The sequence below is a fragment of the Meriones unguiculatus genome, chromosome X (assembly GCF_030254825.1).
Source record: "Meriones unguiculatus strain TT.TT164.6M chromosome X, Bangor_MerUng_6.1, whole genome shotgun sequence".
In the NCBI taxonomy this organism is placed as follows: Eukaryota; Metazoa; Chordata; class Mammalia; order Rodentia; family Muridae; genus Meriones; species Meriones unguiculatus.
Window position 1 is genome coordinate 16,606,680 of NC_083369.1, and position 23,905 is coordinate 16,630,584.

Genomic DNA, 23,905 nt, shown 5'->3' on the forward strand with positions numbered 1-23,905 from the left:
CTCAGAACTCGAATTTCTCGCCACAATTCAAAATGGCGGAGGGTGGGGCCTGTCACGTGGTGGGCGTCACAGCCGCATTTTTTTTCCCTCCCCGCCTCCCGCCTCGCCGCTAGTCTACCGGTCCCCTCTTCTGCCCACTAAGCCTTTTCGAGGAATCGACCGGGATTGGCTGGCTAGAAGTCTGGGACTGTGCCTGTGAAGCCGGGAGGCGGCACCATCACTTCCTGTTGTGGGCAGTCGTTTCCTGTCACTGCTAGGTAACAATGGGGAAGATAATGGCTGCTTGAGCTACGTCTCCGAGCGGGGCCTGGGCTAGAAGGGGGGTTCTCTGCAGGGGTTCGGAAGCAACCTAGAGAGCAGCGTGGGTGGCGGCGGCGGCTGCGCGGCGGAGCCCGGTGGCGGTCCGTGAGTCCAGTGAGTCCGCTCCTGGCCGGAACACCGAGTAAGTGGAGGCACGGACACCGTGAGAGATGGGATGTCGGGCTGGAGCAAGGCAGATGCGCCGGGGCTCTCAAAATGGCCCGAGCGGCCTGGCGCCACCCAGACAGCCGGCACGGCCCCCGGACCCAGGCTCGTGGCTGCTGGGGCCTCTGTGGCGTAGTAGCCGCTGCCATTTTAGCTGAGTGGTGTGTGGGGCCTAGCTCCTGGAGGAAGGGGAAAGAGGTTGGGGAGGACTTCCTCGCCCTGGCCCCAAAGTCGCGGCTCTGCCCTTCCAAAGCTAGGAATGCCTGGGAGGCCATCCCGGACTCTGGGCCTCAGGCGTGAGAATCTAAGTCTCGAGCGCTTCTCCTTACTCGGGAGTTTCCCCGTCGTCCCCCTGCGTCGCATATCGGGCTAGGGTTTGGGGAAGTGGGGTGGAGGTGCTCTTAAGTGAGATGTTGGGAACTCCTGGGCCTTCAAGTTTCCCCAGCTTTCGCAAAGGCCCATTTTGAATGCTTCTGTAGGGCATTACCAGTGTGTTGCCCTCTGGGCCTGCGATGACAGCCTTCCCTGAGGATCGGGTACAAATGTGGTTTGGTTTGCTTCCTTGCTCCTTTAGCCCTGGTGTATCCTTGGCCAGATATTACTGGAAGGATTTCCCCCCCTCTTTAAAAAAAAAAAAAAAAAAACGGAGGGAAAAGACGTTGCGGATTGTTTTCCCTAGTAAGTGTGGGAATTGAGCCAGATTATTTTCAAGTTAATTTCCGTGTCATCGGCCAACAGTCCTACCCATCCCCCACTCAAAAAAAAAAAAAAGCCCTAAGGGTCCCGGCGTCTGCAGGCGGTACCTGCCACGTACGCCATAGTTTAGTAACTAGTATTAACCGGTTGGGCTTCTGCTTCCTGAATACTCAGTCCCTTTTCCCCTTATGCTGATTAATTTCAAGATGGAGGAGAGAGCCACGTTCTTTCCCTGGACAGTTTCACCATACTTATTCCACAGGTTAGTCTGGCGGTCTGAGGCCTAGCAGACTAGTTATTTTTTTTTTTTTCTTTTGGAGAGCGAAAGGATTTATATCAGATTCTCACAAACCCCTAGCAGGCCCCACAATATATATATATATATATATATATATATATATATATATATATATATTTTTTTTTTTTTTTTGCTAAAAATAAGTTGCCTACATTTCTTGAATCATAACTAACCACCGTGTGTTGAGATGATTGAAGACAGAATAAATAATAAATGTGGTGTTAATAATTTCTTTGATGCTTCATAATTACAAAGTCACTCAACTTCCATCGCATCAGAGTCCTCTGGAGAGGAGGCAGGCACAATTGCAGGTCGGCCTTTTCCTCAAATCAGTTTCTGAACTATAGGTTAGGTATCTAGAAAGACCTACCCAAGCACCTTTTGAAATAAGTATTTTAGAGTAGTTCCTCTTGCTGAAAAAGGTCACAAACACTCTAGCCTAAGATGTCCTGGTGATTTTTATTGCTTTAGTTTCTGCTGTGTAGTGTACTGAGTAAGTCCTTGAAAGTGACTCTTAGAACCTGAAAATAATTAATAGTCTGATGAAGGCCTTTTTTAAACAAACTAATATTAAAAGGTAGATTGCCTCTTGTCTTTTAAAGTATATCTTTTATCTAACTTCTGATTAACCTTGGTTGCTCAAATATCCTAATACTAACATTGAATTAGGTAAGATTATGATGGCTGTAACCAAAATACATGTGTTTTTAATAATTTGTTTTATTTCAAAGAAAATGTGGATAAATAAATAACAGGAAGAATGATGAACGCTTTTTTTTTCCTAGAGCAGAGTGAAGAAAGTTAAAATCCAGTTTGTTGGATTTCAGTACTATGTCATAAAAGACAGGTAATTATTTTTTGTTTCATCTCTTAGTGATTTATAATGTAGAATACATTTTACAAATATATGTTCTGTTCTACAGTTCTGTGTTTGAATGAGTTCATTGATGTGGGCCATTCATAATGAGGGAGGGTAGGTTTTACTGTGAATTTAAAGGGTACCTGAAAGTCATGTGTGCTTTATATGTGACTTTTATCTTTTCGTTTTACATTTATTTATTATTGGTTTTTTGAGACGGAGTTTCTCTGTGTAACCCTGGTTGTCCTTGAACTAGCTCTGTAGACCAGGCTAGAGACCCTTGAACTCAGAGCCTGTCTCCACCTCCTGAGTGCTGGGACTAAAGGTATATGCCACCACCACCTGGCTTTGTGACTTTTATTTTTAAAGTAGGCTAAAATTAGAAATTGTTTTTTAAATGTTCAGTGAATAACTAAAGGAAATCTCAGTAGAATATGAGTATTTGGTGTGTGCCATTTTATTTTTCTCCCCTTCGCGACTCAAGAAGCCATACTGGTATGTACCACTCTAACGGGAATTACTATTTGCATTATGATCAACATTGTAAGATTACCACATAAATTGCTTGCACTAACTAGGACACTTAAAAGTGGACCAATATTACTAAGGATTGGCCCAAGGAAACCAGAGCTGTATAGTGTACTAGGTTGTGTTTGGCAGGTATTATTTCATAATCTTCACACTCAGACCTTCATGGGGATGTTAACTGTTTTAAAGATGAAACTGTTTTTGAGAAGGGGTTGGGTGGTTTGTTAAAAACTAGTGCGTTAAAAACTAGTGCTTGGTGGAACCTTTAGGTTGTCCTGCATTAAAGTCCCCAAACTTGAATACTTCTATGACTGTTTGCTATATGGTTACCAGAAAGCTAGTGGAAATTAAAAGTGGTAATCTGTAAGTTAACCTGCATCAGAAACCATCTTTTACTCAAAAATAATTTGCCTCACTGGAACACGTAAGAGGTATCTAGCAACTCTGCATTATTTGAAGCTTTGTTATACAGTTCCTGTTTCAACTATTATTGTCCTTGTGTAAGTTGATAGATTTACTTTTAAAATTAGAATCTGTCATGGTTACCCACATCTGGAATCCTGGCACTTGGGGTCTCAAACAAAGGATCATCACAACTTGAGACTGGTGTGGTCTAGACAGTGAGTTAGTTGCCGGCCAGCCAGTGACACCCTATCTCAAGAACAAAACAACAACAAACAAACAAACAAAAACATCAGGACTCTTTGAAAGAAAAGTTAGGTAAGGCTGGTATCTTAGTTGGTGAACATTGTAGTAAGGCTTTCAGTGAGAGCAGGTCAAGTGGAGCATTTTGTATTTATAGAATTGTTATGTGTAGTTTTCCCCTAATCCTAGAGGGCTAGGAAATAAAATACCTTGATGACTAGCATCCTGTCCTTTGGTTATTACCATAGAGTGGAGAACAAATAATAAGGTCAAAACCAGACCAGTGAGGTGCTTGATTTTTGGGTCACTGCCTAGGATGAGGACTTTTTCTTTTGTAGGTGTGGTTCATTAACAGTTTTGAGTAACAGACATTTCTAAATCCTTGTGGCCCAATTTCTATAATACTGTGAAGTTTTGATAGCCAATGCTCATATAGTAATAGTTCCATTTCTGTTTTTTCCTTCATTAATTTTTTTCTCAGCTTTGAATAGGGACATTTCCTAGATGGTATACAACAGTTCATCTTTCCCTTCAACTGAGGTTTTTTTCCAAAGGTGATATCACATTTATAGGTGTATATGTTTTTCAGCACAGGGCTTTCCACCTGAAAATTGTCATTTCTCATATTACAATGCTTTAACTTGAGGTTTTGCTTTTAGTAATCATTAACAGCACCAGTATATGTGTGTGACAAATATTTATAGTGGATAGCAACACATTGTGTGTGTGCGCGCGCTTTATGGTAATAATTGCACTTACATAAAAATTATACTGTATGTTGCAACCTGTGACAGTCTTGAGTTTGATGAGATTGATTCTTTCTGGGTAGGGAGAGATGCTTGTGTTTAATGATAACTTAAGTACGGGCATAAAAGGTTCCTAGTATATAGGTCAGGGTTAAAGGCCCACACATGATTTCTGTGTAGCAACAATTATTATTCCTAGTTCAGAAAGAATGAAGTTATCAACATGTTTGATCTGAAAAGCAAAATTGTTTTCCTCAATTCTTTTCCTCATTAAGTGATTGGTATAGGTGATATTCGAGTCCCTACCTTCCCTCTTTAATATGTTTTAATTTTGCTTTTTTGAGGCAAGATCTCTTTTGTAGTCCAAGTTGCCCTAGAGCTAATTATATAACAACCTCATGGAAATCCTCCTGTCTCCTCAGAGTATTTTGGGGAATTTTTTTTTAATTTTGTTTTGCTTTGGTTTTTGATAAAAGCGTTTTGTTATGTAGCCCAGGCCAGCCTTGAACTCATGATCTTCCTACCTCAGCCTTCCAACTGCTAGGATTCCAGGCGTCTAACACGGGCTCAGCTTGATGGGAAAGTTTACATCTTGAAATAGTACTGTAGTTACTGATTACTAGCAATACTACTAATCATGATTTTTGTATTAATTTACTTTTAAAATAAACAGACCTATGGGATATTTTATAACTTATTTGGAATAATAAAAGAAGCAATACAAAATTGAATTTATAGAACAAATTCTGATTTAATGAGGTAAAACAAAGGAACATGGAATGGGTGGCTGAAGATTAAATTCACTGTCTGAATGACTTCAGTGAGATGAAAAGTCATCATAGTGGCTTTCCACTAATGTGATCCTATAAATTGGTAGCATGGCACCCTTTTTCGTCCTATAGCTTTCTACATAGTTCTCAATATTTCAGTTCAGTTGTTTTAGAGGCTTGCATTTGGAATTGTGAACTACAAGTCAGTACTCTTCTTGGATTTGGTTTGATTTATTTTTGAGACAGGGTCTACTGTGTAGCCTTGTCTAGCCTAGAACTCAAGAATTTTTCTGCCTGCTTTTGCCTCCTGAGTGCTGGAATTAAAGGTAAGTTTCACCATGCCCATTTTTGTTGTGGTGGTGGTTTTTAAGGATGCTTCATGTTTTTAAAAGTGAGAAATGACAGAAAAGCACAGCTGACCTTCCATCCACCTATATATTATAAATTTAATGAAATTTAAACATTCTGCAAAGAAAACTTCTTTGTGGGTAGCCCTGGCAGTCCTGAAACTCACTCTCTAGACCAGGCTGTCCTCAGACTCAGGGACTAAAGCAGTGCACCAGTACTGCCTGACTAAGAAAATTTCTTAAAGCTTTTGGTATCTGTGTACATGATGGTACTTTTTATCCTGAGTTCAAATCTGGTAGCTCATTTTGTTTAACTCTGAATATTTTTTATGGAACTGGGGATTGAATCTAGAGGCTTATATATACCAGGCAAGTGGGTTGTAGCCCTAAATAACCCCTTTTACTTTTTATTTTGTAATGTGAGATCGTGTCTCAAGAAGTTCCCTAGATTACCCTGGAACTAAATGTAGCACAGACAAGCCTTAAACTTGTGATCTTCCCGCCTTAGTTTTCCCATTAGGTAGTATTATAGACCTTTGCCACAGGCCTGTCTCATGGTTTAACCTTTTGGGGGAGGGAAGACAAGACAAGGTTTCACTATGTATCCCTGGATGTCCTCAAACTTGGAGATCTGCTTGCCCTGAGCGCAGAGATTAAGGGGTCCATGACCATACTTGGCTGTGGTTGAACAAACGTGGGTTGTTGTTTTTTGTTTCTATTTTTATTCTTTTTTCGTGTTAGTATTATTGAACTAATGGTTTATTGACAATAATAATAAAGCCTAATAAGAAATAGGATGCAAGCTGAGAGGTATGACTAAGTGATAAAGTATTTGCCTAATATGTACAAGCCATTTCCAGCACTGTCAAAGAAAATTACAGAGCCAGCACGGTGACACAGGGCTAGTGAGACCATGTCCCTCAAAGAGCAGATCAGAAAAGAGAAAACCTGGCTGTTTATGCCAGTACAAATGTTTGGTTGGCTAGGTGTATAAACTCATTGGAAGAGTGTGTCCCAATTAAAAACTGTTTTGTCAGTGACCTTTGTGACATGGGCCTGTAATCCCAGGTACTTGGGAGGCTGAGGCAGGAGGTCAATAGTGAAAATGTCTCAAAGAATGTTAAAGATGTAGCTCAGTGAGGTGGGCTGCTTTTCTTGCATGTATAAGGCCCTAGATTCAATCCTCAGCACTACCAATTTTCTTGTTTCAAAGCTTTTGTACGAGAACTGGTCATAAAACGCTCATGGATGGATGGGCGGTGGTGACGCATGCCTGTAATTCTAGCGCTTGGGAAGCAGATGCAGGTGGATCTCTGAGTTTGAGGCCAGCCTGGTCTACAGAGTGAATTACATGACAGCCAAGGCTATTATGTAGAGAACCCCGGTCTCAAAAAAAAAAAAAAAAAAAAAACAACAACAAACACAACAAAAGCCCATGGTTAAGAGTCATGTCTATTGGGATTTAAGGACTGTATTTTAAGGCATACAATCTGGAATGTTCTGGGAATCGGTAATTGTTTAGTGAAAAGTTGATTGACTTTGGAATCAGTAGACCTGTGTTTAATTGCTGACCATCTCCTGTCCACAGGACTTTGACAAATCACTCCCTCCTATTCTTAGGATTCTCACTTGTGAAATCGAGGCAGGTTTTCTACTTTATGGGATTGTCAGGATTAAGTGAAGAACTGTTTTAAAAGATCTGTAATTGGATTTTTCTCTTGTTGACTTTTATTGGTAATCTTTTAAGGAAGTAATTATTTTTAAATGACTGAAGCTAGTCATGTGTACAAATGTATCATCTGTGTCATGAATATTAAACTTGAGAATGAGATGATAAAGACTCTGGTGATGTGGAAGGAGTCCAGGGGTGGGTGGCTTGTTCCAATCTTTACTAACCTTAGAAAATTAGGATTTCACACAGAGGCAAGCACTCTGCTACTGAGCAATAAGCCCAGCCCTCTTTTTATCTGTTACTAGTTCAACTGGAAATGTATTGCAATTCCTTTTATAACATATGTCTGAAAGGCCATTCTTGAAAACATTTTTATTTCATACTAAAGTAGAGAAAAATCTGGATTTTTGGTTATTCTGTCTGCTGGGTAGAGCTTGTGACTTAAGTTTATTACCTTTCTTCATTTTATGCCACAGTCAATGCAAGACAGCTTTGAAACACCAGACTTGTTGAGAATTCAAGAGTAAAATTAGTTTACCAGGCATTGAGACCACTGCTTGCATTCAGGATTTCCTTTTCTTTCAAAATAATAAGCAGTTCCCTCAGGTTCCGGGTCCTCCTTGCAGCTGCAACTTACCATGTGACTGACCCTTCAGGGTGGATGTGTCTTCCCAGTGCTGTAATCGTAATTTACTCCACTCTTAGTCAGTGCAGAATTAAAGCAGAAAAGAGAGTTGGGACACAAGGAGGGAATGAGCCAAATCAGATTTTATTTCCCCTGTCCCCCAAATAACTACAAGGAACAGACTTTCTTTGATGGAAGCCACTACCTTAGCAAGCACCTTGCTGTTTGCTTGCATTTTGGAGTAAAAGTATGCTGAAGAAATAATGTGGAGAGATTTCTCAGATATATGATGGGTGTCATGGAAATCTAGAGCAGCATGTCATTATGGGAGTAAAAGGATTTTGGAGCTGGTCTTTTTGTTCTCTTTTGAAACTTTGCCAAAAAAGTGGTAGAATTTTGTGTCATTGGAACATATAGCTCAGTAGTACCCTATTCTCAGATCAGGGGGAAACATAACTTGTACTTGATGACATTTTAGTTGAAGAGGGTCTTTTAAATTCAGTCTGTTCTAACTTCTACATGGTGTGACTCTACAGATTCAGGTAGTTTGCTTCCTTTAAGGTCCTGATTGCATCTGATTTTGGGCAGTTTTGTTATGCTGTTTGTATTTAAAAACAGAAATATTGGTGTCCCTATTTTTGTCAACTCTTGGCTCTAGTTTGATACTGGTTATATTCTCTATTTGAAGGTGGCTTTCTGTTCCCTTCCTCATTCCTCTCCCCACTTTCTCTTTCTGTTCCTCCTCTTCCTTTCTTTTTTTTTTTATTCGGATCTCCCTGGGTAGACTGGGGCTCACTCTGTAGAGCAGACTGGCCTTGAATTCACGCAGATCCGTCTGCCTCTTTGGGGCTGGGATTAAAGATCTGCACTGCCATGCCTTGCCCTCTCTCTACATTTGTTGTACTTTATTTATTAGCCTTAATACCTTTGATATAGTATGTAAACTAATACTTTTTTCATTTTTATTTTAGCCCATCCTCATTGTCTACTTACTGAGAACACATAGGTGCTACCCTAGCTGGCCTATGTAAACTAGGCTGGCCTCAAACTCACAGAGACCCATGTGTCTCTGCCTCCTAGGTGCTTGGATTATATATGTGTGCCAACCCACTGAGTTCAGATACTGTTTTTTAAATCTTCTCCATTTTGTCTTAGAGTTTCTGCTTCTTCCAGGTTTAAGCTTCTGGATGCTGTTCTTAAGACTGCCACTGTTCTGTCATTGGCATGCGAGTTTTCTCTAATCTTAGGTTCACAGCCTTCAACTATCAGAATTTATCAGATGTTTTTGCCATCTTTGGAAGATTTAAATTTTTAAAACCTATTCAACTGGCAGTTATTTTCAGATTTGTTTACTGATTTTTCAACAAGTAGATTTTGTCCTAACTTTAGTGTCCAGAACATTGACTACTTTAAGAATGTTAATTAAATGTTAGTGGTGGTTTTTTTTTTTTTTTTTTTAGGAAATTAAGGCTTGAGGGTCTTGTTTTTTTTTTCCTTTGTGCTTTTCTGTTTTTTAAAAACATAGCTATTGCTACCACTACCAATACCAGTTTGTGTTACTTTTAGGAAAATGGCAGGTTGTGTTGTTTGTTATGTTTGTGTATACTTCTTGACTCATGTGACTTATGTGACTCACAGTGGCAAGTTATTAAAATACTTGTCAGAAATTTCTATAAAAAATAAAGATTCTTATTGATGAGACTAGGAAACTGAAAATATGGCCTTACCTGCCATCCGTGCCATGTTCATCTTAGTGACTTAAACAGTAAGAATAGTGGTCTAAAGGAAATAGAATGCAGGTCTGGGTGAGACTATTTCTAGACTGTTTCTCCTCAAGTAAGTAAGTGAACAAAATTTAGGAACGGGCCCCTTTGTGCTTTTTTTTTTTTTTTTTTAATCTGGAATAAGGTTTTTTATTTTTTTTATTTGAGACAGAGTCCCTGTATCTTGCTCTCTTTGAATTCTTGTCTTGGTCTTTCAAGTATTATGATTACAAGTGTGAGCTACTATACTGAGCAGGTTTTTTTTTTTTTCCTTTTAGGACTGATTTATGATGATTCTGGTACATTGTTACATATGTGGAGTGGGATAAATTACAGAACTTTCCGCAAATTTAAATTTTCATACTATCTGTTGGTTTGGGCTACTATAATAGAATGCCCTAAGCTATGTAGTTTATAAACAATAGAAGCTTACAGAGTTAAAGAAGCTGGTAGTCAGAATTGAGGTCTGGGCAGCTTGATGTCTGGTGAGGGTTGACTTCATTTTTTTCAGTGTATTCTTGTTGATGAAAATGTCAAGGTAGCTCCCTGAGGGTTTCTTAGAGCATACTAATCCTTACTTCCTAATACTATAACCTTGAGGGTTAGGATTTCAGCATGTGAACCCTAGATGAAAAAGAAAAACAAAATTCTAGAAAAGTCATCTTCCTCCTCTTTCTTTCTCTCTTGGGAGATTTTGTTTTTGAGATGAGGTCTTAGCTATATTTCCCAAGCTAGCCAGGAATTCAAAAGCCTATATTCTCAAAGCCAGGCATGGTAGCACACGCTTATTTCTATAATACTTGGCTCATGGAATCAAAAGGATCCAAAGTGTGAGGTCAGCCTGTGCTACATGAAACCTTGTCTTAAAGAGATAGCCAAAACATCCTTTGTCCTCGATCTCCTCAGTATCTGAGATTACAAGCTTGTGCCTTCATGGTTGGGCTGATAAAGTTTTTGTTGATAAATCTCAATATTTAATCATTGATTACATTGTCACCTAATACAAGATAAACAATGAGAAGAATGACATTTTTTTAGGGAGCAATATTTTGCTTTTCTCAAGTTTGAAGTTAGTGTACCTTATTGACTTGATCTTCATTTATGTGTCATTTGTAGACTTGGGGGTCAGGGTTTGTGAATATTTTATCTTTGAAAATGCCTTTCTCCATGTATGTGCCAGTCTCTTGATTTTAATGGTACCATTCATCTCATAGAGATTCAATTCCCATGTATACCTTTTAGTATATCATTAGCATGAGTTTTTATTTCCCCTTGAAGGCTAAATAGAAGCTCCTCAACTATATACTATATGAATTTTTATGTGTGTAGGTTATTTATTTATTTATTGCCTGCATGTGTGTGAGTGTACAAAGTGATTGCTTGGTGCCTGTGGAAGCTAGGAAGAAAATGTCAGATCCCCTAGAGATGGAGTTACAGGTGGTTGTGAGCCGTCATGTTGATGCTTGGAATTTGGGTCATCTGCTAGAGTAGCTGGTGCTCTTTTAGGGGGAAGGAATTTGAGACAGTTTCTCTGTATAACCCTGGCAATCCTGAAACTCTTTGTAGACAAGGCTGTAGCCAGTGCACCTAATCACTGAGCCATTGATCCAGCCATAGTGCATGAATTTAAAATAAGGAAGTTCACTTTGCACTTTGGAACTTTCATTGGAGTTCCTACATCTGCTAGGCATCAAGGAAATATAGCTCTCATGCCCTTGATAAGCCTGTGAGCCAATATTCCTTACTGTCACAGTGACTTTACTTTTTTTCCCACATGTAAGCATTGTTTGTTCTGTTATTCATTATGAGACATTATCAAGTTACCCGGATGGATTCTCATATTTTCCTCAGAGTACTTGTTGAAAAAAATAAATAGGTAACCAGAGGCTTTAACTATCTTGCATTTTCATAAAACTTTATAAATAGCCCAACCAGGTTTTTTTTTTCCCCCTACTCAGCACAGATCTGCTTTAGGTCATACTGAATTAATTGTTTCACTCGACTTCTTTTAAAACCTCAAATTCTGTCATTCAGAAAGATTGATATTTCCAGGAGAGCCTGGCCTATATTACGAAGTTATATTATCTCCTGTTGTTTCATTTAGACTGTTCATAGGACTGTACAGTTAATCAGCACTTGACTTGGGTTAAGAAACACCTGAATACTCTCAGTTGTATTTGTCACTAGTCAATGGCGTTCTCCCTAGTACCATCAACTTCTTATGTAACTCTATTAAACAATATCAAACAGAAGGCTAATAAGCTAATTTCCTTTGTACAGATTTGTGCCCTTAAACAAAATTTTATTTACCATTGGTAAAATAGCTTTCTTTGCTCAGGAAAAAAAATGGGCTATTAGAAAAGTTCTGGTTAAATCCTCAATTTTGTTTTTTTTTTTTTTAAGTTTTAATTGAAAAAAAAAATTGGCTGGGCAGTGGTGGTGCATACCTTTTCCAGCACTTAAGAGGCAAAAAAAAAACCAAAAAACAAACAAACAAACAAAAAAAACTCTCCCCAGTCTCTCACTTGACACTTAACCTCTCATTATATGAATTGTAACGTGCCTATCGAGGGTTTGAAAGATAACATCCACATATAAGAGAAAACATACAGTAGTTTTTTTTTCTTGGAGTCTGGGTTGTGTCACTCGGGTTGAATTTTTCCAGCTCTGTCCAGTGATTTGTGAATTTCATAACTTCATTTTTTAATAGCTGAAAACTATTCCAATGTGTGATTTTTTTTTTTCCTAAAGAAATGTTTTAGATAAAATCTTTCACCTTGGCTTTTCTAAATTGAAGAACATAGATTTCCTGTTTTGGAAGTATTTTGACAAGTAGATTAGTCTAGTTTTGTACTACTTTAGCACATTGATAGTATCCGCCTAAGTGCAGCCTTTGTCATCTGATCTGGTGAAAACTAGGAAGCCTCTGCTATGCCTTTATGTGTGATGATCAATGTGTGTTTTTCAGTCACCACGAATGTGTACTTGTAGGTTTTTAAAAGTCCCAGATGATACACATTCCATACTTGAAATGTTATCAAGTTGAAGTTGCATTGAGGTAGCTGGAAGTGCAGAGAGCAGCAGTGCAAAGCAGTGAGGGAATGACTTGCAGTCTGTCACAATTACTCAGTTTGGCCATCATGACACAAGTGTATTTGGCCATGCTCCAGTAAGACTATGAATACCAAAGTGTGTATTTCCTATTTTTCATACAGCACAAACATTTTTTTTAATGTGAAAGTAGCCATAGTTCATGGCACACTTTTTGTAAGCCCAGCACTCAGGAGGCTCAGGCAGGAGAAAGATGGACCCCACAGAGATCAAAAAACTATAAAACCCAGGAGCTGGATGTGTGTCCTCATAGTGGGATGCATGCATGCAGGCAAGGCCCTGGGTTCAGTTTCTAGCACCTCAATGTAAAAACCCTTTTTAGATTAAAAAAATAGGACATGTTTTGAATATGGCCCAAGCACTCCCTGACGTAGTCTTCCTAGTGCAACTGTTGTTTTTCTGTTAATTTCATTCATCTTTCTTAAAATTCACCTCTATACTGGATTTCCATGTAAATAAAACTATGGAGTGCTTAACGGTGTCTGTTTTCAAATTGTGCCTTCTCTTTCTAGTTAATTTTCAACTTGTTCATTAAGATGGAAAGCTCAGATTCTAACGACAAAGGAAATGACCAATCTGCAGCACAACGCAGAAGTCAGATGGATCGATTGGATCGGGAAGAAGCGTTCTATCAATTTGTAAATAATCTGAGTGAAGAAGATTACAGACTTATGAGAGACAACAATTTGCTAGGCACGCCAGGTGAGCTACATGTAATTGAAGTTATATGTGGAAGTTGCTGAGGTCTTAACAGCTTGTTTTTTAATGGCTTTGAGTTGATGAAAAAATACTTATACAAAATGCCTAATGTGTTTGCTTCTATATTACCTGATTTTGTTCTTTCATAATAATTGGAATAATCCCGTCAGAGATGTTTGTAACTTTTTTAATTACAATGTAAATGTTTAGTGAAATGGATGGGATGGAATTTCACTGGACAATTTAGCTAGCTGTGAATCCAGGTACAAAATGACGAATGGGACTTGGTTTCTCAGACATAACTTTTAGTTTCTCTGATTCTCTGAATACGTCCCAACTATAACCCTACAAAGTTAGCAGCTAGAATTTTGCCCTTAGTCTTTCATTCAGATAAGGTCTCATTTGATCCTAGAGCTCCGTCTATTTTTGCTAACCTGTAGGTGATTTTGTTAATTTTTGTTTTGTTTTGTTTTTCGAGAGAGGGTTTCTCTTTGTAGCCCTGGATCCTGGAACTCACTATGTGAGCCAGGTTGACCTCAAAACTGAAGAGATTCATTTGCTTCTGCCTCCCAGGCGCTGGGATTAAAGTCATGTACCACCACCACCCAGCTGATTTTGTTAATTTTCAAAGGGAAGGTTTTTATCAAGACTTAGGTGGAGCATTTTGAGCAAACAGTGCTCAACTTTAATTAGAATGTCTTAACTGCAGTTCTGGCCCTGCTGTTATTCAGTGTAGTTTCTGGCAAGTCACTCAGTTGAAAGCGCAGTGAACAAGGCCAAACTTTACATACTAATCCTAGCTGCATAGGAGGCAAAAGCAGGGGTCTCTTAAATTTGAAATCAGCTAGGATGGACCCTTCTTTAAAAAGAATCATTTGGATAGAAAAAAGGAACCGACTTACTGATTTTCATTTGTAACTTGGAGAAAAAAAAAAACTGCTCAATTTGCAGGTGAAAGTACTGAAGAAGAGTTGCTCAGAAGACTCCAACAAATCAAAGAGGGCCCACCACCGCAGAGCTCAGATGAAAATCGAGGTATGTTTTGTTTGGGGAGGTGGGTAAAGGATGGAATGATAGGAACTTCATAATAGTAAATGTCTTCCAAAGATTATCCAGAAATGCCACGAATTAATTTGGTGCTCAGAGAGGTGGCATATTCTTGATATTTGGTGAGCATGTCAGCATTCCTGTTTTCTGTCTCACCTTTAAATTGTTGGTGTTAATTGGGCAACAGTGAGAAGTAACCAGTTTAAATGAGATTTTCCTCCCCTTGGCTTTCTACATCCATTGAAATGTTCTCTAGTTTAATTCTTTATTTATAGAAGTGGCTTTATCAGTAAAAAGAAATGCCGCTTTGTCAGCCCTAGCGGCTTTCAACTGGATGTTTGTTCCTCTTGTGGGGCATTAGCAATGACTGGAGACATGTTCAGTTGACACAGCTGATGAGGGTTTGATATTAGTATCAAGCAGGCAGAAGGCAGGTGTGTTGGGGCTTGGTGCTTCCCTCTCTGCAAGAAATAGGGGATTTGGCTGTAACCTAGGAGCTATGGTAGTAGTTTAGTTTGTGAACATACTGTTAGGTGTGCTGTTACACTAGTTCAGACCGTTCAGTTGATATGGTCTTTAGTTTCATGATAGTTGAAAATCTTGATATTGACAAATAAGCAATTATAAACCATTAACCTTGTTTATATGTTTGCGATGGATACAATATTATATTTTAAAACAACTTCATGGTATCAAAGACGCTTAGGCTAGGCTCCTAGATGCAGTAATGTAGAAATATAATTGGAACCAAAATACCAACACAAGCCCTCCTAGGTAGTTTATGTGGATTATGTAGTTTGATTTTTGTTTAGACGGTGACCTGGAAAATCCATGTTGTCTGCCCACAGTCTCACAGCAGTGAGAGCAGTGGTTCTCACCTTTCCTAATGCTGTGGACCTTTAACACAGGTCATGTTGTGGTGACGCCAGCCATAAAATTATTTTTGTTACTATTTCGTAAGTGTAATTTTAGTTACAGTTACTAATCATAGTTAGTTAGGAATCATAACGTACATATCTGATCTGCAGGTGCGAAAGGGTGTTTGACACCTCCCCACCCCGCTGAGGGGGTCGTAGCCCGCAGGTTGAGAAGTACTATTCTAGATTCCTGAAAGAGTGAAAACAACTTCCTTTAGATCCACTCTGAAAGTAAAAAATCACTGGGGCATACAGCGTAAAATCCGTAAATGTAAAATTTGTTCAGAATTGCAAAATTCTTTAATGTTGCTTCTGAGTGTCCTAATTTTTGTAGTTCCTTTCTCTCCCTCACTTTAAACAGGTGGAGACACTTCAGATGATGTGTCCAACGGTGATTCTATAATAGATTGGCTTAACTCTGTCAGACAGACTGGAAATACAACAAGAAGTGGTCAGAGAGGAAACCAGTCCTGGAGGGCAGTGAGCCGGACAAATCCAAACAGTGGTGATTTCAGATTCAGTTTAGAGATAAATGTTAACCGTAATAATGGAAGCCAAACTCCAGAGAATGAAAATGAACCATCTACTCGACGTCTTAGTGTAGAAAACATGGAAAACAGCAGCCAAAGGCAAATGGAAAATCCCACATCGGAATCAATATCTACCAGACCATCTAGGTCAGAACGCAATTCATCTGAAGCATTAACAGAAGTGCCATTCACCAGAGGTCAGAGGAGGGCAAGAAGCCGCAGCCCGGAACACCGAAGAACTAGAGCAAGAGCTGAAAGAAGTAGATCACCTCTACATCCAACAAGCGAACTTCCACGAAGATCTCATCATAGTATCTCCTCCCAGAGTTTTGAACACCCTTTGGGAAATGAGACTGAAGGAAGTTCTCGAACCCGGCACCACGTGACTTTGAGACAACAGATAACTGGACCTGAGTTGCTAGGTAGAGGTCTTTTCGCCGCTTCTGGGTCAAGAAATGCCTCTCAAGGAACAAGTTCATCAGACACAGGTAGCAATGGTGAATCCGCAGGATCTGGACAAAGACCTCCAACCATAGTCCTTGATCTTCAAGTAAGAAGAGTTCGTCCTGGAGAATACCGGCAGAGAGATAGCATAGCTAGCAGAACTCGGTCCAGATCTCAGACTCCAAACAACACAGTCACTTACGAAAGTGAACGTGGAGGTTTTAGACGCACTTTCTCACGTTCTGAACGTGCAGGTGTGAGAACCTATGTCAGTACTATCAGGATCCCCATTCGTAGAATATTAAATACTGGATTAAGTGAAACTACATCTGTTGCCATTCAAACCATGTTAAGGCAGATAATGACAGGTTTTGGTGAGCTAAGCTACTTTATGTACAGTGACAGTGATTCAGAGCCTAGTGCCTCAGTCCCTGGTCGAAATACGGAGAGAATAGAGTCACGGAATGGAAGAGGGAGCTCTGGTGGTGGTAACAGCTCTGGTTTGGGTTTCAGCTCCAGCCCTAGCCCCAGTTCCAGTGGTGAAAGTTCAGAAAGTAGCTCAGAGATGTTCGAAGGCAGTAATGAAGGAAGCTCATCTGGCCCATCAGGCTCCAGAAGAGATGGTCGACATAGGGCCCCAGTGGCATTTGATGAAAGTGGCTCCTTGCCATTCCTTAGTCTGGCACAGTTTTTTCTCTTAAATGAGGACGATGATGACCAACCTAGAGGACTCACCAAAGAACAGATCGACAACTTGGCAATGAGAAATTTCGGTGAAAACGATGCATTGAAGACGTGTAGTGTTTGCATTACAGAATATACAGAAGGCAACAAACTTCGTAAACTACCTTGCTCCCATGAGTACCACGTCCACTGCATCGACCGCTGGTTATCAGAGAATTCCACCTGTCCCATTTGTCGCAGGGCAGTCTTATCTTCCGGGAACAGAGAAAGTGTTGTGTAATGAGAACAAAACTCTCAGCTATATAGCTGTAATAGTGACAGGCAAACAGAAATCACTTGCTTTATCTCCACTTTTTGAGTGGTGCTTAAATATAAAGTCACAACCTGAATTGAGTCATTGCTTTCTTTTAGAACCATGTCTTTTCTCTAGTTTCTCTTTCAGGATGGAAAGAATATTTTAAAAGCAACGTTTCAGGACTTAAACGTTTGATTTTGGTACCAGATAAATTGCTAACCTGTTACTGATAATTTTACCCATGTACACTTGTCAGCTTTTTCTTTGTTATCTTAAGGTCTGCCTTAGCAGTGGCTCCTTTCTATATCATGTTGATCTATTTTTAAAGTTTCCCAGGCCATAAGAAAGGCATGAAGAAAATTCCCACTCAAGACTAAGTTCCATTATGTTTTGGAAGTGATTAATTAAAACTATACCATTCCCAGTTATTAATTGATACAAATTCATTCACATTCTGAATATTGTTTGTTCACCTTCCAGATTTAGGTGATGATGGACATATCAGTGTAAATAACACTAAACAGTTAGGATCTTCTAAGTGTATTAACTGTCCTAAGCCCATCACTGTGGCACACAATAGAGTGAACTTATAGTTTAATTGAAATATTTATCTTGTGGAAATATTAAAAAGCTTATGCTTGTGTAAGTGAAAAAAAAAATCACATTCATTTGTTTAAAAATGTAAAGCTATTTTGTAGAGGCTCAGTACTTTTCCAATGCACTGTTGTATTAATGCATTCAAAATTGTAAAGTACCATGCTTAGAAATGAGAACCGCTTTTTGTGAGCCAGCATAGTAAAACAAACACACCGAACAAAGTACAAAACTGCTTTTGTAAGTGTGTAGATGTCAAGAGCAGAACATATCTACATTTAATGTATTTGTGAACAGTTACTTTTGACATGAAAAGGATCGTGCAGAATCAAACTGCATTAAAGACCAGTGAAGACCATATGTTTTAACTTGGATTAGGCAGGAAGTAATAGGTGAGGGTAAAGAAGAACACTAAAGAATGGAACTTTTGCATGAAGACAGTAATGTAGACATGAACTGGTTTAATATGGTGAAAGCCACAGCACTTGACCCAGTATTCTAGTTGAATAGGTGACTCGGAAGATCAGTAAATTTGGCAAAGCTTTCTTTGGTGTATGGAAAAAAAAACCCACTACCACTTCACAAAAGTTAAATTGATGTTTTACAATCTGCTCCTTAAAGAAAAAAAGTGGAGGAAATAGATTTTTAAACCAATTTTAAAGTAAGGATTTCAGTTGGTACAGATGGGTGTGCTATTGGAAAAGGCTCGGATTTGCTTGCTTTCAAGATTTATCATGTAAGGTACTAGTGCACACTTGTTGATATTTTATTGCTATGTCTCGCAGATCTAACAGACCACATTTAGAGACCTATTGAATTGAGAGATTTATCTTTTCTTGAAAGTGAGTCATATTTGAATTCAAATTTAGCTGTGTTGCCTCATATTTAAAGATGAAATGGCTGGTTCCCATCTATGGACAAGCACTTTATTGTTGTTTTTAATAATAATAATAATAATAATAATAGCTTTTATTAACCCCAGTCCTCTTGCCTCATATTTCTTTTGAAGCTGATTGGGGTTAAGATTAGTCTGGTTGTGGAGCAGATTTTAAAATCTCTGGGGAAAGCTTAACAGGCCAGAAGAGAAGCTGGACAGAACACACACATCCTTGACCTTTAACAAATGAGCTAACTACCCCCATTAGTCCAGTACTCTAGAAAATTTTTACACAGATCTGCTTTAGGAATTACCTATTTACCCTCACTGATACGGCCTTAGCAGTAAAGATTATTTCAAAGTTCATTCTTTCATGTTGTCTTCTGGCTTTCAATCCTACTTAAGTATCAAAGAAATTAAATTGTAAATAGGGTAGTTGTTTACAAAGGATATGTACTGCTCTTGCAAGGAAAAATGTCCAAACAAAAGTCAGGGTTCCTTTATATTTGTGAGCCTCCCTGTCACCTTTCTATGGTTTTCAGATCTGCAGGATAATCCTGATTAGCTAAAAACACAAGTCCATTTTCCTGTTAGTAAAATGCTCCATTTTAGGGTTGTTCATTTTTTTTATAGCTCAAAAACAGCTGCAGCACATTCTAAACAGTTACTGACAATAGGCACCTCCCTAACCTCCCCAAACATATTACTCATTTGTGAAGTGTTAAAGTCAGAGGTAACTCAAGCAGGATGCTGGTTATTAATATAGATGTTGAAGCTATTCAAAAAACACTGGAAATCAGTCTTTACATTTTTAGCCTTCAGTAGAACGCACATGTTTGACATGCGTGTGTGCCCTTTCAAATAGCACTCATATCCATTGGGTTGTGTAGGATGAATACAAGCATTTTTTAGTGGGAGTACTTCTTTTATTTTACAAAGTCCATGACTATTCTGTATTACTAGTGTTGCAGATGTTAAAAATAAGGTGGTTCGTATAGGTGTCAGGTGTACTAGGAACAGAAATCTTTTTCCTCACCAGTGTCCAAACACTTACTCTTGAGGGAATATTTTCTTGCGAAAGGCTTTTACATTTCACTTTGTATCTTTGCACTTTTTCTTTATTAATAGAAAGGTTCTGTCTTTAAGACCTACTTTGAACTTCATGCAGTAATAGTGTTGGGAGATTACATTTTTTCAAAGCATAGGGGAAAGTACTAAAGCCTGATTTTCCTTGAATATTTCAAATGTTTTTTAATCCACTTACTAGTGTAAAGGTTTACAGTGTTTTGTTTTATTCCACACAGCTTACAATGTTGAGATGTATTAGTGCTGAAAACAAAATTGAACAAGTTAAAAAATGGCAGACTACTCACATTAACATAGAAGAGAGCTATGATGGGAATTTGGAACATTTTCTCTGAAAAGAACATGTTAGTTGTACCTCCATGTTAATGGAGATGTCATTGGTGGGGAGAAGGAGGAGCTCACTCACTAGTGTTGGAACAGATTGAGAAAGAAGCTAGTGTCAGGAGATACAGTCTTTAGGGACACAATTGTTAGAATCCATCCAAGCTAGGAAACAGCTTAGCTCTGTTATCTTAAGCAATGGGGTTTTATTGTTACTATTATTATTGTTCTTTTTTTCCCCTCTCTTGGGGAAACTTCATTTCTGTGCCAAGTATTCTCTGCTTTTGTTGATGTCTTATGTTTATGAAGGGTTAGCATTTAGCATGCTTTTGTATTTAACCACCAGCTTCTATAGTCAGTTCTCCAAATACCCACATGATAAAGCGGTCAATGTTGCAAAATGACAGTTTTGCTAGAATACAGTGGCACCTTGTGGTTGGCATTTTTTTTTTAACAGATGTAGTATACTCTTAATTCTTTTGTGAAAAAAAAAATTGTAATCTGCCTTAGTTGATTTGTTTAATGGTTTTTGTTTTTGTTTTCTGACTGGCTTTCCTGTCACATGTCTTACCAAAAATACACAGTACATGGAAGCCACCTTTGCAGGGCACTTGAGTTTTTTGTTAATCTTTTAAGACTGTTCTGATTGTCACTGTCTGGAGTATTCTTTCTGTACCTTTGTAACGGGGTGGTGAAGGCACATGTGAAGATGTCTTTTTTCCTCCTTTAGTACAGGTCAGTATGTTTGATGCCCAGTAACAGTGTTGTAATTGACTTAACTAGCAAATGGTTATTTTAAAAAAATTATTTTTAAATGTATATTGATGTATCATGCTTGGGAAGTTAAAAGTGCAAAGTCTGAGGTAAGAGTTATTTCTAAGTCACATTTTAAACAAATAAAAACAGCTGTGAGCTCAATATCTGCCCTTTACATTTTTTTTTTAGCATTCTGAATTCCTTTTTTGAGGTGGGGTCTTGCTGTGCACTCTTAGCTAGCCTGGAACTCTGTGTACCTGGCTGGCTTCAAATTTGTGGCAGGCCTTATGCCTCTGTCTCCTGAATATTGGGAACGCAGGTACTTGTCACCAAACCCAGTTCAGCTCTCTGGAAATTAAGATTCCTTTACCTTCACTGGGGTGTTTCTAAAATAGACTATCCAACACTTCAGGAAGTGGGTGGCCTCATCTAAGTCACCATAGTTCGTATCTAAATACCTACAGCTTAGAATAAAACTACTACCAGGGATTTTAAGTATCAGTTTTATGATTTTTTTTCATGTGTATATACATGTCTGGATTCAAATCTTAAGAAGTTGTCAACCACTCAGAATTACAGTGGGGTACATGGGACTTTTTTGTGTTGGGTCATTTTGAGAGGGTTTCATTTTTGTACCCCAGGCTGGCCTGGAATTAGTGATCCTCCTGGTTGCTTGGATTATGGATGTATGTCAGCGTTACCCAGCAAGACTTTGTTTGCTGAAGTCCCACAGCTGCTTTGTAGACATTTGGGTAAAGCAGCTAGCTACCTAGAGATGGGCAGTGAAAGTGAACCCTGTCATACCACTGTGCCTTGTTTCAAGATTTTTTTTTTCTCAGTTCTTAAAGATTGTTTCCAGTTCCAAGATATAGTCAAGTCGGCTGTGCAGCCTTAACTCTGTTCAGTGCCCTGTTACTCACATTTTTTTAGCAGGTTGGTTTCTACATACGTAAACTGTCCAGCATTTGGATTTTACCTCTTGATAGTTGCTTTTTTTTTTAAAGGTATAGGGCCCTGTGGGGTCCAGTAGAGTAGGTTCACAGTTGGCTGTGTTATGGACCTATGTCTGTCTTCTCCCATGAAAAGATGCTTTGGCATAGATATTTACTTGGGTTCCTGCAAAGAACTGGGCAGCAATCCCGAAGAGCTCTGTAAAGCCTGTAAGACTCTGTGCATACTGCGTAAAGACTAAAGTGATTGTCATACCAGGGCTTCCCGACCTCTGGGAAACATTTTCAAAAGCAACAGGAGCACAAAGGCGGGGTGGGGGAGTGAATTTGGCTTGCTTTGTCTGGTTTCTTCTTTCCTTACCATTTAAACCTGAATGGAACACCCTTCTCCAGAATCCAATCCAGCCAACTCCTGGTTGGGAAGCCCTGTGTTAAATTTTGAGAATGTACCCAACATTTGGTACAGTGCTTGACACCTGCTAAGATTTAACTTGTTTAATGCAGAACAAGACCTTCAAAGGTCAGTCATTAAATCTGGTTTGATTATTAATAGCTATCTTTTAGGAAGAAGCTTTTTCCCTATGTTCAATGTCATACCGCAGACTTAAAATATAGACTATCAATAAAATGCATGAAGTAATCATTTGTGCTTTTTCATCCTTGGGGTTTAAAAGGTGGGTATTAATCAAGGTTCTGGTGCTTTAAATGAGTCACACAGACAATTTTGCAACCTTGGTTCTGTTGACCTCACTTGCTCTGGGTGTGGGCAGACAGGCACTGGTTTTGTTATTTGGCCTCTTTTTTTGTCTGTAGTGGAATAGCTTAATCCTTGATACATAAAGGTGAAAGTATATTCCAAGAATCTGGGAAATGAGCAACATTTGAAATAGATGTGTCTTTGCTGTTCCTCCCCTGACTGCTGCCTTGCTTGACTTGCCTGGACAGAATGGTTGTGTATGTGTGCTTATTCGGTATCTGCTTCCATCCCATCTCTGAAATGTTGTTTGTTTTTTTTTTTAACTCTTTTATTTTTTTATGTGAAGGTGTCAGATCCCTTGGAACTGGCATTACAGACAGTTGTGAGCTGACGTGAATGCTAGGAATTAAACCCAGGTCCTTTGAAAGAGCAGAGGGTGCTCTTAACCACTAAGCCATCTCTCCAGCCCCCTCTGCAATGTTTACGTCCTTCATTCAGATGGCTCTTTCCAAGCACACCTTCACACTCTGATAGGTTGGTAGAATTTCCTGTTTACACACCTTAGGCTGGCAGTGTTTTACTTCCTCAGAACAGTTTTGGTAAAGTTGACCCTTTGCCACATTACTTTCTAGGGGTTTTAGTGTATGGTGATTAATTGTTAGAAATTGGGCTGTTGAGTTCATGCTAGTGCTGAGCTTGACTACCCAGACCTTTTAGTATTTTTTTAATGTTGACACCATTTCCCAGGGTGGCCTTGAATTTGTGATTCTTTTGACTTAGCCTCTGAGTAGCTCTGATTATAGACCTGCATCACAAGGTGTTCTTCCAAACTCATCATCATGACCTACCTATACACATGATCCTTAAAAAAAAAAAGCTTATTTATTTTTGATGTTCTATGGATAGCAGAAAAGGTGTGTGTGCATAGTCAGAGGTCATATTATAAAACAACACCATTTGCATCATGCCCACTTTAATTCTCAGTCTAAAACTGTACTAGGCAATATAGTAGTTACCACGTACTATAGATGTACCGTAGTCATGAGCCAGCCGGTGAGACACAGCAATTTCAGAGACTTGAAGTCCCACTCTTCCTAAAACAATGCTTAGGATGTAGATGAAAGCAATGTGGCTACCAACTGTTAGCTGAGGAAACTGGAAATTCAGATAAGCCCTTGTTCACCCCTATTCCCTTCAATGCTCCACTCAAATCTCTAAGCTCTTCTGTATTTCAGTGGAGATAATTATGGCCCATACATCTGTTCATGGTTTGCTAGTATTTACACAGCTCCTACTGAAAAACCTGCTTCCTTATAATGGGGACTGTTTATCTTGGTGCTTCGAATGAATGAGACATGATCCTCAAGTCCTCAACAGCTATTTGCTTAGCCCAAACACTGCTATACCTGTTACTTGGAAATGGTTTGTTTGCACTTGCCTTTAGAATGTTTTTCACATGCTTAAGTGATAAATCTTTGTCCAC

General features: G+C 39.0%; 1 protein-coding gene and 1 pseudogene across 2 annotated transcripts; both read left to right on the forward strand.

Annotated features, from left to right (window-relative positions):
* The first annotated feature begins 214 nt into the window (after nucleotides 1-214).
* Nucleotides 215-22,365, forward strand: Rlim (ring finger protein, LIM domain interacting). 2 transcript variants are annotated; one of them, XM_060375271.1, is made up of 5 exons: nucleotides 215-442; nucleotides 2,245-2,306; nucleotides 13,038-13,227; nucleotides 14,176-14,259; nucleotides 15,550-22,365. In XM_060375271.1, exons 3-5 carry the CDS (start codon nucleotides 13,062-13,064, stop codon nucleotides 17,124-17,126), a joined length of 1,827 nt encoding a protein of 608 aa, XP_060231254.1. In that variant the 5' UTR covers nucleotides 215-442; nucleotides 2,245-2,306; nucleotides 13,038-13,061; the 3' UTR covers nucleotides 17,127-22,365. The 2 variants fall into 2 exon arrangements, with proteins under 2 accessions (XP_060231254.1, XP_060231255.1); XM_060375272.1 differs by having other exon boundaries at nucleotides 2,250-2,306.
* On the forward strand, nucleotides 18,419-22,365 carry LOC110542957 (uncharacterized; annotated as a pseudogene).
* Nucleotides 22,366-23,905: the final 1,540 nt, after the last annotated feature.